The 16,766-nt window shown below is 33.2% G+C and overlaps 2 protein-coding genes across 2 annotated transcripts; one reads left to right on the top strand and one right to left on the bottom strand.

Moving 5' to 3' along the window:
* The first annotated feature begins 5,024 nt into the window (after positions 1 to 5,024).
* On the top strand, positions 5,025 to 6,326 carry LOC105125168 (transcription factor bHLH149). The gene is made up of 2 exons (XM_011025496.1): positions 5,025 to 5,210; positions 5,492 to 6,326. The coding sequence occupies exon 2, from the start codon at positions 5,521 to 5,523 to the stop codon at positions 6,130 to 6,132; it is 612 nt and encodes a 203-aa protein (XP_011023798.1). The 5' UTR covers positions 5,025 to 5,210; positions 5,492 to 5,520; the 3' UTR covers positions 6,133 to 6,326.
* A 6,169-nt stretch (positions 6,327 to 12,495) lies between these two features.
* Positions 12,496 to 14,190, bottom strand: LOC105125169 (uncharacterized). The gene is made up of 3 exons (XM_011025497.1): positions 13,983 to 14,190; positions 13,348 to 13,496; positions 12,496 to 12,793 (listed from the first exon to the last, which is right to left on the bottom strand). The coding sequence occupies exons 1-3, from the start codon at positions 14,104 to 14,106 to the stop codon at positions 12,713 to 12,715; spliced, it is 354 nt and encodes a 117-aa protein (XP_011023799.1). The 5' UTR covers positions 14,107 to 14,190; the 3' UTR covers positions 12,496 to 12,712.
* Between the last annotated feature and the right edge of the window lie 2,576 nt (positions 14,191 to 16,766).

Here is a 16,766-nt window from a genome sequence, read left to right on the forward strand (position 1 = left end):
AATTTGTTTAACCAAGAAGGTTCTAAATCCATTATTATAGTACAAGTTGCCTCTTAAAACGCGTTAATCTCTTTTTCCCACCAAATCTTATGTTTATCCTCAGCATAAATCTTATCGCCATGTCTGACGCACATGCAAAGTCATATTTTCTTGATTACTAAAATTAAAAAGAGGTATCGAGGAGGTCCAGATAGATCCATGTAATTATGATCAACCTAAGAAGGTGAAATTAAGCTGATCATCCAGAATACATACATACATACATATATATATATATGTCTGTATGTATTCTGGATGATCAGCTTAATTTCACCTTCTTAGGTTGATCATATTTACATATATATATATATGTATGTATGTATGTATTCTGGATGATCAGCTTAATTTCACCTTCTTAGGTTGATCATAATTACATGGATCATTTAAACCCTGAAATCATACATTAAACAATAATATCATGGGAAGAAACTCATTAATAACCTTAGCCAAACTCAGAGAGGGAACCTGCTAGCAGTTTACAACAAGCGGTTCTGTGAGATATAATAAAAAAAGAGAAGCGGGTTGCCTTGTGAAATCTATATACTAATAAAATATATATATATCAAGCGAAGAAGAAACCATGATTTTAGAGCAAATGAAAAGCATTTAATTCAAAATGCCATGTTAGGGAGCAGTGAAACATGACCAATCAATTTCTTTTGTCTGGTAATATAGAGTCAGTACTGGCTATATACAAATCCCATGTTTCCAGCTATCAAAACTTGAATTAAAAATATTTTAATTTGTTGAAGGCACAAATCTAAACCCTAATTGGCTGATCCATTGGAAGTTGTTAAGAGATGGATAAGTAAGAACATAGATGGCTATACAATCCATTAAAGAGATAACAAATTATTTGATTGGGCAAATCTTGTAATATCTAGTTAGGGCAAATCTTGTATTGTATTAAAAGTATAGAATGTGCATTTGGATTAAAAGTGAAATACCAAATTTAATGTCTTTTCAATTATTTTTTATTTACGGTTTTGGTATTCTTGTGTCTAAATCATTTAATAATATTTTCAAATTATTTTCAAATTAAAAAATATAAATTTAATGTGTGTTTGGTAATGTGATGCATTATATTTTTAAAAGGTGTTGTTCAATTAAAAATATATTAAAATAATATTTTTTTAAAAATTTCTTTTTATTTTTTATATCAATACATCGAAAAGTAATCTAAATATTTTATTAATCCCACCAAAACCTGGTGAAGAAATTAAACTTGGACAAAGAGATTGAGAGTGATTAAAGGCGGCTGGAATTTAATATTTTGGTGGAGTGAATTGTGCAAGATTAATGCTTTTATTCTATAAAATTTCATTTCATGTTGACTCTTCCTCTTCCCCGAGGACACATTCAAGCATGTCTCGTTGAAGGAGGCAAAGCTCTCTGGCATGTCATGAGGTAATGGGACTCTCATCTGATTCTCTCAACATTTTCCTCATTTCCTATTAATTATCATTTCTTTATAACCCTTATATTGCATTTTAACCCTAATATTGCTGAAGGCTTTATCTGCTTATTTTACCTCTTCTCTTCTGCCCTCATGTTCCATGGCAGAAATAATTTTTATTTATGACTGTGTTTCGAGTGGTTTTTTTTTTTTCTGGATTGCTAAAAAGGGCTTTATAACTCCAGCTCTATCCACTGCTTCATGGTATAAAATCTCAAGAGATTGATTTGATAGTTGAGAATTTTTATTTCATTTCCTAGTTTTATAAATTTTAATTTTGAGATGTTGTTACGAGACCGGTTTAACTCATGAGTCAATTCTAGCATGGTAGAGAGCAGTCTATTTTTTGTAATATTTTTGGCTTTAAAATTCTAATAATCAGGTTTCTTTTTTCACAAAACTTCATGATTTTAATAGTTTTGAGTCTTTTTGATTGTAGAATTTAAAATTGTTCTTGAGTGCATTGTATTAATGATATTTTTTTTATTTTTTTCTGGATTGCTAAAAAGGGCTTTATAACTCCAGCTCTATCCACTGCTTCACGGTATAAAATCTCAAGAGATTGATTCGATAATTGAGAATTTTTTTTTTATTTCAGTTTTATAAATTTTAATTTTGAGATGTTGTTACAAGACCAGTCTAGCCCACGAGTCAATTTTAACAGATGGAGAACAATCAATTTTTTAATAGTTTTGGCTTTAAAATTCTAATTATCACTTAGCTTCCCTTTTTTCACAAAACTTCATAATTTTAATAGTTTTGAGTCTTTTGACCATAGAATTTAAAATTGTTCTTGAGAGCATCATAGTATTAATGGTATTTTATTATTGTTATTATTTTCTTTGCACGGGTTGGCCCCTGTCAACCCTCCACCTTCACATCTAGATAACTTGGTTCAAGCTAGATTTTAAAAAAATAATGAGGGTTAACCTAGTCAAATAAAGCTAATTGAACGAGGCAACTAACAATTAGGTTCTTTGGGTTAAAATCCAGTTTAATTTTAAAAAATAAAATAAAAATATTTTAATTGGCTGATATTAGCTTGCCTAGCCTATGATAAATTCATGAGTCAGGTTTAATAAATTTAATTTTAATTTTTAACTTCATTTAAAAATGAAATTAATTTTGATTTAACGTTAAGATTGATTCCAATATATTGGTGATAAAAGGAAAATTCTTGTTTTTTATGCAATGCGAAAGAAACAAAGAAAAAGGCAAGAACATGAGTCGATGAGAATCAATCACAGAAAGAAAACTAAAAAGAATTGGATTGATCGAATTTCAGGCTGTGCATGATGAAGAACAAACATGAAATGATCAAGATCAATAATTTGTACGGAAACGTGGATCAAATTTGTCCACGACACATGAAGCTGAATTGTGGAGAAGAACTCTTATTAAAAAAAAAAAAAAAAAAAGAGGACAATAAGATAGCATGGGAACAACCACATGCTTTCCTTTTCTCCGTCTGCTTTATTTTTCCATAAGCATCACCCACCAATCATTGCTGAGAATAGATACAAAATTCCATGAGCCCCACAGCATAACCAACAAGTGGATGCCAACACATTGCTTTGTTATCCAATTAACTATTTCCACGTCATCAATGAATTTAACAATAATAATAAATAAACCCAATTATTTATCTATCAGGATGGCAAGTACAGTCCTATGCTATCCAGTATAACGGCCTTGCAAGGAAAGGTGAGGGAGGCAACGGCAGCTTCCGCCATTTTCCCTCCCTCCCTCCCTCCCTCCCTATATATAAACTTAGACACCATGCATGCATGTGTGCACATGAAAATACATATCATGAGATTTATATATGAATTCTATGAACATGCAGTGTATGCTTCTTCTTCTTCTTCTTCTTTTTCACGATTAAATGGTATTAATTTTCAACTACATAGCTACATAAACATAGATTCTTTGTCTTCACGGTGTTTTATTCCTCAAGATTTTTTTAAAAAAAAAAACACAATCATGTAAGAAAACAATTAATATGACAACGACTTTATATGATTTGTTGAAAAGCTGTATATTATGTTTGGTGAAAAGCTAAGAATCTATGGCCAGTGAGTAAATTTTTTAACTCAACTTGCACGTTTGAAACGACATCCCACAATATATATATATATATATCCCATAATCAAAATTAAAACATCAAACATATACATATTATTATGATTAATTAGCAAAAGATGTTCCACCTACCGCCATGGCTGACGTGCAAAATCAACACTAGAAGCACCAAACACTTGCTAAAGTACCCTCGTAAATATGATTACATTGCACACAAAACATGCACAAGGTTATGCATTTGAGGTGACCTAGTTACACTAATGTACATAAAAAAATTGCCTTGATTTTTAAGCAAGTTACTTGTTAAGATGATTGGGATTACACGCCAAGTCTAGTATTTTTCCTTTATAATCCATGATTAAACGTGAGATATAATTGATTTTTTGGTGGTTTAAATGATGTTTAGATGCCTTTTAATGCTGGTTGCTTGGACAAGCAAAGATTATCACTCTTTTCTGTAATTTATTTGACTTGTTACTCTAAAGTACTCTTTCATGTTATGGATTGTATGATCATGTTTGATTAGTGTTTTGGAACAAAAAAGAAACAAATATAAATAAGTTTACCTCTTAAACAATTTAAAAATAAATTAATTTCTATCATTAAACAAATATATAAATGGACAAGTTGGCCACTAACAATATAATTTAATCAACCAGAGGTGAGAATGTCCTCATGCATGATGCAATCACTGGCCACATAAAGGAGGTATTTCTTCATTTATTTAATTTTATTAGTATTCGAAATAGAAATCGTATAAAATAATTAATAAACCTCAAAGATGGAAGTCACACACTCCATATTGTTTTCAGAGAGATGAAAAGCTTGAGTTAATCAGGCAAATATTGATGTTGTCTTCTTCCACATTTAACTTGTTGCAGAAGATTTAAAGCCCATAGGATGCATTAATCCCTTGTTTATTTTGACCCAATTGAATTCACCATTGACTCCATAGATTATTCAGATAACATAGTTTTATCATTTTCAATTTCCAACTATTAATCTTCCATGCTTAGCCAGCGCTAGTGTGATGAATTGACGAGCAACCCTAACATCAATTCGACGCTCAAAACACTATAAGTATTAACTCTGAGAATCTCTAACAAAATCCTATTTAGGCCAATGCAAGTGATTAATTAACACTTAGCTTAGATTTCAAAGACACGAGAGTACTATATAAAGAGGTTAATTTGTTCACAAGGTAGTTTGGAAGGATTCAACCAACAAGATCTTGATTAATTGAGATTAGATATTAACTAACCCTATTCCCTTTTTGTAATGTAAGGATTAGCTTATTCTACCTAGCTATACCTCGAATTAATGGGATAATACTGGTTTAATTAGGGAGAAAATTAAACCACTCTTGTTAATAGTAAAATGAAATGAAAAATATGAGTGAAGTAATAATTAATGGAAACATGTAGATAATATATAAGAGACAGATAGTTAGAACATTGGGACCGGAGAACTAAAAGCGAAGGTAAGGACGCGTGGTTAGCCGTGACTTCCTTTTATAAGTCTCCCCCTTCCCCGCTTCTCCCTCTCATTTCTCCTCACCCGCCCCCCTCCCCTCCCCTCTCTCTCCCTTTTCTATTTCGTTCCCGCCACCACCCTCCTCCACAATCTTCAAAAGGTATTTTTTTTCTTGCTTTACATTCTTTTCCAACAAGCACTTGTCGGCCACCACCCTCCTCCACAATCTTCAAAACTCTATTGTCACAATCTTCAAAAGGTATTTTTTTTTCTTGCTTTACCTTCTTTTCCAACAAGCACTTGTCATCACCACCACCGCTCCTTGGTCTTAACATAGCAAATTTTGTTGTCGCAATTGTTTTCATTTTCTTGAAAGGTATACCCGAAAAAATAAAATCTTTAGCTTACAATAATAACTTTGGCCATGTTATTCCGTTTCAGGCGATAAAGAAAGAGGGACGGCATTATCAATGGCAAGCAACCAATCAAACTGTAACGTGTCATCGCAACAAGAACCGAACCAGCAAAGAAAGAAACGCAGAAAACTGACTCATGAAACGACAGAGAGTCACCTTCAAAACGACGGCACTGGCGAGACCAAAAACCAGCCTCCAGTGAGGTGGCGAACAGACACGGCGAGGCGGATCTATTCTTCGAAGCTTCTAGAGGCTTTGCGTCGATCATGCCGGATAACTTCTCCTCGGGGTGAGAAGACTCGAGAGGTCCGGGAAACCGCTGACAGAGTCCTCGCGGTGGCCGCGAGAGGAAGAACACGGTGGAGCCGCGCGATTCTAGCGAAACGCGCGCGGTTGTTGAGAGTGAAGAAGGTGAGGAAACAGAAGGTGGCTCGTGATCGCAAGTCACCGGGGAGCGAGAAGAGGAGGGAGTTACCACCGGTGGAGAAGAAGGTGAAGGTTTTGAGCCGGTTAGTCCCTGGTTGCAGGAAAGTCTCGTTTGTGAATCTCTTAGAGGAAGCGAGTGATTATATTGCGGCTCTGGAGATGCAAATAAAGGTTATGACCAATCTTAGTGAAATTCTCACCGTCGCTGGCGGAGGAGGAGGCGGTGGCTCGTCAAGTTGAGAGCGAGGAGACAGATACGCTAGGGATTGTTAGTTATGCCAGGTGTCCATTATAATCAATTTCTTTTTTGTTTTTTTGCTTCTCTTAAATATTTTAAATTTGTCTTTCTTTTTTTTTTTCTCCTTTTCTATTAATATTAATTCATGATGTTATTGTATATACCACCTTATTATTATTATTTTTTTAGCCTTCCTCTCCCGTTTTCCTTATTAATTAATTATTGGTAATTGTCTTGAGATGGAATATTGCCAGCTAATTTCTCCGGTATTTAAATTAAAGGCGGGCTAAAACAAAGAGATTAATGATTTTTTTTTTTATCGGGAGATGCTTATAAAGCTGGGTGCTAGCTTCTCGTAATAATCTTCGAATTTGGGAAAGTAATTAAATTTGAAAGTGGAATAAAAGTTAATTCTAAGCCTGTTAATTAATTTTAGGTAAGAAGATGCCATGGAAACTTCATGGATAGCAACCCACCAGGGCACTATACAGTAAAATAAAATGAAATAGAAAAGAGATAATAAATTGTAACATATAGTATTTTAGAAATTAAATGGATTCCTAGGTGGATATTCGAGGGAAGGGATGAGGGGGATAAAATGATGGAAAACCCGACAGAACCAAGAAAGTTGATAGAAAAAGCCAAAGAGGTCGATAGTAGCTTCTAGCTGAATGAAGACCAGCACACAATAAACCTCATGTCATGTGCCTTGATGGACCTACACATCCTCGAGTGCCACCCACCAGTGCGTTTCGCTTCCATGTTAATAAAAATTTAGAGGGTAGTTTTTATTTGAAAATATATTAAAATATTTTTTTAATTTTTAAAAAATTATTTTTAATATTAGCAGAAAAAAAAATATTTAAAATATTTTTTAACTAAAAATACAAACAGAATCTTAATATTTACGTATGTAGTTATGGTTATGCTTTTGATACCAAGGAAACAGAGATTTTTTAAAATAATGAAGATTAATTCAGGAATAAATAATACCATGGATATAGATTAATTCGTTTTGTGTTCTTGCATTTACTTTCCTAAGCAAACATGTTTATTTTCTTTTTGTGCGTGTTTCTTCTTTTGTTGTGGCAGTAACTAAGCACGGTATTAGTTTGAAATCAAATTAAAATAAAACAAATTAATTACTCATGATTAACATGTAAATCAATCCAAGTTAAACCGTTCCAATAAAAAGAAAGGTGCAAAATGTTTGCATCCACGTACGTGGTGCCAAGAACAAAGACAATATTGTGGTCTAAGACAATAACGTCCATCGACCAGACCCTACTCTTGTCGGGTCCTTGTTAGCCCAGTTGTCAAGTTCATGAGGAACATGTGGATACACAGACCAAATTAATCAAAATAAGGGTTCAACGAGCTGACTCATTAGTTTAATTAATCGGCTTATTAGTTTATTTTTAAAAAATTAATTATTCAAATCTTGTAAATTTTAAAAACATTAAAAATTTATGTAGTTATTAATTTTAAAACCTGTGAATATCCAAGATAATCTTAAAACAAGATATAAGGGTTAAGGGGCTAATAAGAAATTGCAATGGTGAAAGATTGAATAATATATGGACGAAGGAGCACGTTTGCTCTTCTTCTGTGGGCTGCATTTCTTTCTTGGGAAACAAATCACAGATTACATCTGCTTTTATTGAATGATGTCAGGCCCACAAATTCTCACATGTATCCATGTGCTTTCATTTAAGAAGCTAGCTACTTGCTTCGTTCGCTTCTTGACTAATCAACGTCGATCTACCCTAGGAGGAGGACGACTGTGTGCGTGTGCGTGTGCGTGTGCGTGTTTGAAATTGTGGACGAGTATAAATGGTGGCAAGAGGGCAGGGTTTTTTTGTACGTAGTTTGGTAGGTCTTCATTCAAATGAGAAATGAGTTCAAATATAATACGACTAGTTTAGATCCCCTGATTGAATCAAGTATTTGTTTGTATGTAATAAAAAATATTGAGGTCATATAAATTAATTAACCAAGCTGTTGAAAACTTAATGAATCCCAATTTCAGCATGTAAAAACTCAAGATTATTCATTAAATTGTGTCGGAGGATATTGTAAGGATATATTGTTCATATTGTTCAAGAAAAAAAAAAAGAGTTAATCTTGATCGATCGACAAATTAGTTTATAATTGAATATTATTTATCATTGAGACTTAAATGATCCAAGAAACACCGCCTACGAGCATTTGTTTCAATTTGTCGATGACTTCTGCTCCTGATGAAGCGTTTTAAACGAGCAGCCATGAACCTGATCTTTCAAGAGAAGGGAAGAGGGAAGGAAGGCAAGAGAAAGGGAAAGAAGAAATTGATGCGGGTGATCTTTCAGGCCCTCTGGACACCATGCATGGATTAAAAAACATACAGAAATCTTGCACACCCAAAAAGAATTGTGTCCCTTTTAAGTGAAGCTTTGTAATATTGTTCAACAACTCAAAACTAGTATAATATATTCTTCTAGCTTGCTGCCTAGCTCCATGCGAGGTGATTACATTGTACTGTTCAATTACTTGTAGGGATGCTTATGAAAGTTTTCTTAAAAGATTTAGCGAATTAATCCGAATCATTTCAAAACAGTATTGTTTATGTTTTTTCTAAAAAAAATTAAATAAAAATTAAGTTAAACCGGGTTTTAACGGTATGATTATCAACTACCAACAAATAAACTGCTTGTATGTATGCTACTAAAGCATTATGGGTCATTGCTGCTTGGTATATATTTTTTGAATGCAATATGTCGTCCTGCACGTAGCCATAAAAGAACCTTGTGTCCACAATATTGTATTAATTTAAGGTGATAATCTGTCGGTAATAAGTAGTTTGTAGGAACAATTAACATAACATGGTACGATAGAACGATGTTTTTACTAAATATTAGCTTAGATTTTAAATAAATTCTCTTGAATGTTTCATGTTTCTCTTTTAATTTGTGGTCTGATTAGGTGGGAAAAACTGAGCCCGCATTCATGTTGTTGTTGGTGCCCAGATAGCTACATGCACATCTCATATCTTTTATTGCTCGAAGCTTCACATAGTCAATTAATGGAGTTGGATCTTCAACACTGAAGCCATGCATTATAAACAAGATTGATCTTCCTCTGCTTGTCATTTCCTTACATGCTCTTTTTTTCAAAAAAAAAAAAAATTCCTTACAAGGCCACATCATGTGGGATTCACGCCGCAAAATCATTGATGCCTAGTTATAGGGTCATGGGGTCTAGGAAGGGCCTCTCAATATTGTGGTTTGATTCCATCATGAATTTCAACATGTTGCACAATCAATCACCATGATTGTGATCAAAAGCAATTTTGTCTCAGAAATTTCTGCTAATGGGGTTAGCCGTTCACACCCCCCCCCCCCCCCCCCCCCCCCCCTCCCCCTCTCGCTGTGAATATTTTTAGCTACAGGCCAGTATGGTGGTAATTATGCTAGCTCACACAAGTTGAAAAACTACATTTGTCTAAAATGGAGATTGCTGATACGTAAAGCTTATTAAAACCTTTCAAATGGTGAAAGGGCACATGTCAGTATAGATCCTTTCAAGTTGAAGAAGATGCTCAAAACAGCCAGGGAGATTTCATTTTCAGGCTCACTTTTCCTGCTAAAATTGCGACACATGTAGCAGCTCCTCGACATGCTACATATCGTTTTCTTATGGAGGCACCAAATTCTGACATGGTGGAGCAAGGCAGCACCAAAATCGCTTTTCTGGGAGCCCAGTACTGACATGTCTTGATTGGAAGAAGAGGTTCATATTCTCCAATCTTTAAGTTCACCTATCTAATCCATGTTCCATGATCCTGGCTTTGGATAAATCTTGAATTGGTTCTTGTCATATCCCTTGTCTTTTTCAATAATTTTGTTTTCCCTACTATTATGAGTGAAGATTTTGCATTAAGAACATAATTTGACATCTCCATGAATAGTTGCCATTGCCATGACTTTTACGATAAACCGACATTGCATGTGCCTCAATGCTTAGAAAGCTCAATCTACCTTTTTACATGTTTTTTTAAAATGATTGTAATTGATTTTTAAAATATTTTTTGTATTGAAATATATTAAAATGATATATTTTTTATTTTTAAAAAAATTATTTTAAGATTAATATAATAAAACGATTCAAAACATAAAAAAATAATTTTTAACAAAAAAATTTAAATTTTTTAGAAACATGGTTTGCACTACTTGCATTACTTTTCTAATTGGTGTCTTGATAAAAAACAATTTACTAACTTAAATATTTAATTCAAAAATTATACAATTTTAATCTAGATTTGGTAGAACAATCAATCAAAATTACTATAACAAAAAAACATAATCATGAATTGGAATCGGATAAACTATAGCTAGAATATATGATTCTGGTATCAATTTTGATTCCCATATCTATTTTTAAGCTAGGATCTATCTTGATACAGTAAATAAATATTTTTTTAAAACTGATTTTATTTTAAAAATGCAATGAAAAATATTTTTTAATTTTTTTTTTAAACTGTGACCACGCATTCCATGGTTTTGCAAACAAAGCAATCCAGATTAGAGAGAGAGAGAGGGAGGGAGAGAGGGAGAGAGAGGAAATCCACTATCGAGGTGGCATGGTCCAACCTTGAGACAAAGAAAGCCCCAGCAACACTAGGTACGTTGGGTTGGGTTAGGCCTTAAACAGTGAGAAAGAACAAACGTTTCTGGAATTTAGGTAATTGTTAGAAGAGAGTGGGACCAAAACATGATGTCTCTCTCATAAATGGATGATTCCTTTATTTTTGTAAGAATCAAGTTGACAACACGTCTAATTTAGTTGTTGGGATTTGTGTTCCAATGGCTATTCCACACCTGTGGCTCCATGGAGTCCCCACCGCACCCATCTGTTCAAGCCATGGTTCTTCTTCCCTCTTGCTAGGGCATGGTTACTTATCACGTAACGCCATGATTGAGAGAGCGAAAGGAGCTCAAAATTAGCCCATCATCCTTACTTTACTGCTGTTATCAAATTAATCCTAAATAAAATTAGTTTTGAAAGTATTTTGCTAATCATATAATACGTGTATGGATTGCATTGAAAACTTTTTCTCGAAACAGTAGCTGCACAATCCTAAATACACACGCAGTTTATGAGCTCAGGAACCTCTTCATCTCGTTTTCATGATATTGTTCTTTGTTTCTATACATGATTAAATAAAACAAAAAAAAACTTGCAATTTTTGCATGTTGAAACTGTTAGATTTGCGCATCAATGCAATTACAATGACTCGGTGCTCTATATATGTTGTTAGGATGAACACTGTGTAAGACAAGCAAGCAATCAACAGGAGAGCAAAATATCTGTGAAATTAGGAAGATAATTACTACTGTAGACAAGTTAAGTGTGTGTGTGCGCGCGCTTTGACATGACTAAGCTAAGATATTGAAGGAAACTAATGAGTTATTTTGAAAGCAAGTGAAACATGCGGTTGAGATTTTGAGCAAATATCAGAAAGGATTGAGAAAAAAATGGAAAATAAAACTGATGGGTATTAAATTAATTTATTCTTCAAGTGGTGATTATCATTTACACTTTTTTTTCTCATCAAATATCGATTTAATTGTAAATATCAAACTTTTATTTGGATCGCAAGAGTTGTTTTAACAAGCTCTGGAATTGTTTTATTTCGGCAGCTTGTGATGGAGTTTAGGGTTTTCACCAATATTTCTTGTAATTGGCAATACATTAATTAAACCATTAATCTGAGTTCTTGCTGTATTTATTTTAATGCAATACATTAAAGCTATCACGATGTCCAGTACAACCTCCATCTGGTTGGTATAAAATGAATATCTGTCCGAACCAGATGAACAAGTTTATCCTTTATTATTTATTTTATTTATAGGTATCTTCGATGATGTCCAATACAACCTTCATCTGGTTGGTATAAAATGGATATCTGTGCGATCCAGAAGAACAAGTTTATCCTTTATTATTTATTTTATTTATAGCTATCTTCGATTTTGAACGACACTTTTCTATTTTGGATTTTGACATGACATAGCCATAGGCCCGTAGCCTTAGCCTCATGTACGAGTAACAGAACGAGAGGCCCAGAGAGAAGTGGCAGCTATTTAAGAACAGTCAAGATCTAAATGATGCAAAAACCATCGCGTGCTGCTGCATGTAGTAGATTTTTTTTAATATAGAAAAATCAATTGCTAGGAGTAAAATCATGATTCCACTGCTCCAGTGAATAGAAACATGTGTCGATGCCCTTTTAGTTTAGTTTTTTCTGGTAATGATATAGGCAAATGCATAGATGTGTTTCATACATTTGGTTGTTAAATAGCTGAGTACCTGTAGAGTGATACCATGGCAGGACAAGTGCGGGCTATCATCAGCCAACCTGTTTTGCCACGCCAAGTTCACCGCATCTTGTGCTAATACAAACCTACTTTTTACACTAAACTGTTTGACAGATACGAAAAAAGATTGCACATTTCATGAAACCTAAACTCTTTGCAACCGTAATTGCATGCATGAATGTTAACGACAAACACCTTGTAATCCTCCAATGACTGATGATTCCGAGATTTATTTGGCTTTCACAGGTTCAGCTCTAGGCCTCCACAGCCCCAACCTATACTTGTGAGCATATTTCAATATCAGCTTCCTCTGTGAAACCAAAATCAGAAGTTAGAATTCATGACCCTAGGCACTTCGAAGATTTCTACACGCTAAACACTCTGTGATCATCCACCACATTATATCAAAGATTATCACAGACAATCCTTACCCTATTCTCATATTTACTTTCACAATTCTCACAGAAAATTGAACAATTACTAGTGTCAGTGCACCATAGGGAATACCCAGCAGAACATTATCAAACTAGAAACATTAAAAGGTAAGAGTGGTTAGTTAAACCACGCATCTGATATTATGTAGAGATAATATTTTGAAATAAATCCAAGAGCTGCAGGACATCATCATCAAATAGAGGCTACAAGAGTAAAAGCTTGAAATGAGATATCAGCTATAGCTTGAAATCATGATTAATTGAGCCAGTAACAATTCCGTTAAAACTGTGACTACAAGAATTTACGTGCATATTTTCAAAAACTAATTTCATCACGAAAATATAAAATTACAAGAACTCAATATTGTCAGAATCCAAGCAAACACAAATATGCACATTACAAACCAAGTTTGGGATAGAGAATAATTACCTGTTGACAAGGAATGCCTAGTTTCTTGAGCTTTAAAGTCCGAGTAACAAGAAGTTTGTGAAAGTCACCAATTTCAGATTCAAGCTTGGTCACATGGGCTTCAACTCCTTTCCCTATTCCATTTAGAAACTCTGGAATTCCAACTTTCACTGCAATGAAAACAACATAACGGCAACAACAATCTCCATGCTCAGACTCTTATTAATTGCAAAAAAGAAATCAAAGAAAAAGATGCATACAACAGAAAATATACAAAAACGTCATTGCTCCAACAACACATCCACCAAAAGATTGAATCTTTCAAAACTCAATTCCATTTTAATCTCTTACTAAAACTTGAAAAGCAAAAAAAAAAAAAAAAAACTAATCTTTTTTCCCAATTTCCACCTGCAAGCTAATTAGCCAGATCCTGTTTACATGAAAATCAAGTTTCCTCCAGTTTACACGCGCGCATAAAAAAAAATCGAAACTTCAGGAGCAACAAAGGAGAGACAAGAAAATTAAAGCAAAAACTACTAATATATTCCCATTTTCAATCCAAGAAACCAAACATCATTAAAAAAAATCAGCTCAAGAACATGAAATTAGCAAAGGATTACACTGAAAAGAGAAGAACCAACTAAAGGAAATGTTACCGATGTAACGAGAGGACGATTTGGAGAAGAATCTAGAGAACCCAGGTGTAGAAATTGCTTGTTGTGTTGGGATTGAAACTGCCCCTTTCGTGTTTGTGATTATCTGCCTCCATGCCATTGCCATCTTGAATCCCTGTTTGTAAAGCTGCTCTGGGGTTTTTGGGTTTCAGCAGAGTGGCTTCGTCCAGGACTTTGATTGTGTTTTGAGAACATAGAAACGACAGTCATCAAGTTACAAGCGACAGGTCGTTCATGTGAATAAACAAATAAAAGGGTAAAATCATCGTATGATTAAACCCATTAATTTTAATCAACTATCTAAGAAATTTTAGGAGCATCATTCTTGCCAAACTCCTACCACAAATCTATTGAAAATTATAATCTACTCCCTATTTGTTTTGTAAATTTATAAGCTCACCCTTTTGTTTTTAAAAATTATTAGTTAGTCTCTTTTTCCCTACAAATCTTTTTAAACATCCAAATTTATTATGGATGAATCGAAAAAGAGGACAAGGTGAGAAAATAGGTAGAAGTTCTGAAATCATATTAATATATATATATATATATATATATATATATTATTCTTTATATTTTTTAAATTATAAACTTCTGATGCTTTAATTTTTTTAAAATTCAATTTTAATTAAAAACTTTATTTTTTTATTTTTTAGTTTGAGAATAAGAAAAAGTTACTTAATTTACGTGACAAGAAAAAAAAAAACTCAATCAACTCTAACTTTTTTCATGAAAAAAATTAATTTTAGTGTTAATAAATTTATAATTCATCTTATTATTCTTTTTCCTTCAATTTTATCATTTAATTAAATAAAAACTATTATAAAAAACAAAATTATTACACATAGCTACACACCTCTATCTTAGCAAAAGACAAGAGGGGTTACAAGGAAAAGCTTTCTTATTAAGGAGTCAAAAAGTTAAAGCTCTTCAACAACACAAATTGCCTATGTTACAGAATCACCCCTTGACCCAATGGCGTGGCCATCGCCCATTGGCTACACCTTACTCCTTTTAAAAAAAAAAACACAGAAAAAAAATCATCAACCCCAACCTCACGTGCCTCACGTGCTTCTCCACTCTTTAACAATCAAATCTTGACAAGCCAACCACCACCATATTGTTGAAACCCGTCACCAAACTCCTCCCCTGCTAGCGTCACTTTCCGGCAGCAACAGCACCAAGAACATTCTGGAGACTTATTCACGACAAGAAGAACTTTCTTTCCTACACAGTGCAACCACAGAAGAGAAGGTATAAAGCCAACATGGAGATAAGAGCAACCGACTCAAAAGCAGTGACCAAGCTCCAAACCACATCATCCACGATCGAGAAGTCAAGCTCCAGCCACCTCAACAACCGTCGTGTGACCCACCAACTAGATGGGCTTGCTGTTAATTGCGACGGCCACCACCGGAGGACGGAGAATGAAGATAACCAGAGAGAAGAAGTGAAGAAAGATAAGTCAAGACCAAGCCATCGTCGGAATGTTGGCGTGGACCGCCTACCGGCCATTAACGCTGTCTTGTCTTGATTAACGGCTCTCTAGGCCTACAGTAAAGAGATGTTTCTTTCTCTAAAAAGAGAGTGTGGGATTCTCTCAGGGAGTCGTGAAATGTGGGATTTTTATGGCTGTAATGATGATTATGATTTCGAGGGTGTAAATGCTAAGATGTGTTCTTGTTTATGTGAGATTGGGATTTTGGAGGACCCACATAATTTGTTGATCTTCATCGCATATTTGTCGCATACGACTCCGTTCCGCATGAATCTATGGTATAGATAGAAATGTAAGGTCTCTAATACCCCTGTTTGGAGACGCAGAACCGTGATTCATTAAAAATTATTTATTTTTTTAAATTATTTTTTATATTTTAAAATTGTTTTATGTGATGGTATTAATAATAATTTTAGAAAATAAAAAAATATTATTTTAATATATTTTTAAATAAAAAATACTTTAAACCATAATCATTACTATATTGTCTGAAATTTTAATTTAATTTAATATAAAACTTGATTTGGATTAATGATGTGTTTGGAATAGCTTTTGTTTCTATTTTTATGTGATTTTAACTCAAAAAATATTAAATTAATAATATTTAGAGTGTTTTTTGATGTTTTAATATATTGATATTCAAAATAAAAAATTTAAAAAAAATTAAATTTTTTTAAATAAAAAGCTACCTTAAAAATATTATATATTGCAAAATTTAAGGGTTTAATTGAAAAAACCCTTAAATATTAAGCTGAAATTGATTTATAAAAAAATATTCGGTGGCAATTAAAAATAGATAGGATTTTTCAAACTTGTGTGTCCTCGGATGTTTTAAGGAGGTATTTTTTTCTTGTGGTTTAATATGTTTTTGAAATTATTTTTCAATCAAAAAACTATTAAATTAATATTTTAAAATGTTTTTTTAATGATTTTGATTTTCTGTTCTTTAATATAAAATATAAATAAAATATTAATTTTATTTATTTTATATTAAAAAATATTTGCATTACAAAACACACACTAAATTAATTCTTTCTACCGACAAAATGGAGTAATTGCTCATTGTCAATAAAACAAAATAATAATTATGTAGGCCAGCGAGATACAATAAATTATGGTAATTTTGAGTTTTTGCAATGGAGGGGGATATTTGAAAGCACAATAAGGAAATACAGCTCATAAAATTGATTCAGGATTCAGAACTAGAATTAGGTATGACTTGGTTGATTTGATAGGTTGACTTGATCATTTAATAGGTTGATTTGATGATC

This window comes from Populus euphratica, unplaced genomic scaffold (assembly GCF_000495115.2).
Source record: "Populus euphratica unplaced genomic scaffold, PopEup_1.0 scaffold28.1, whole genome shotgun sequence".
In the NCBI taxonomy this organism is placed as follows: Eukaryota; Viridiplantae; Streptophyta; class Magnoliopsida; order Malpighiales; family Salicaceae; genus Populus; species Populus euphratica.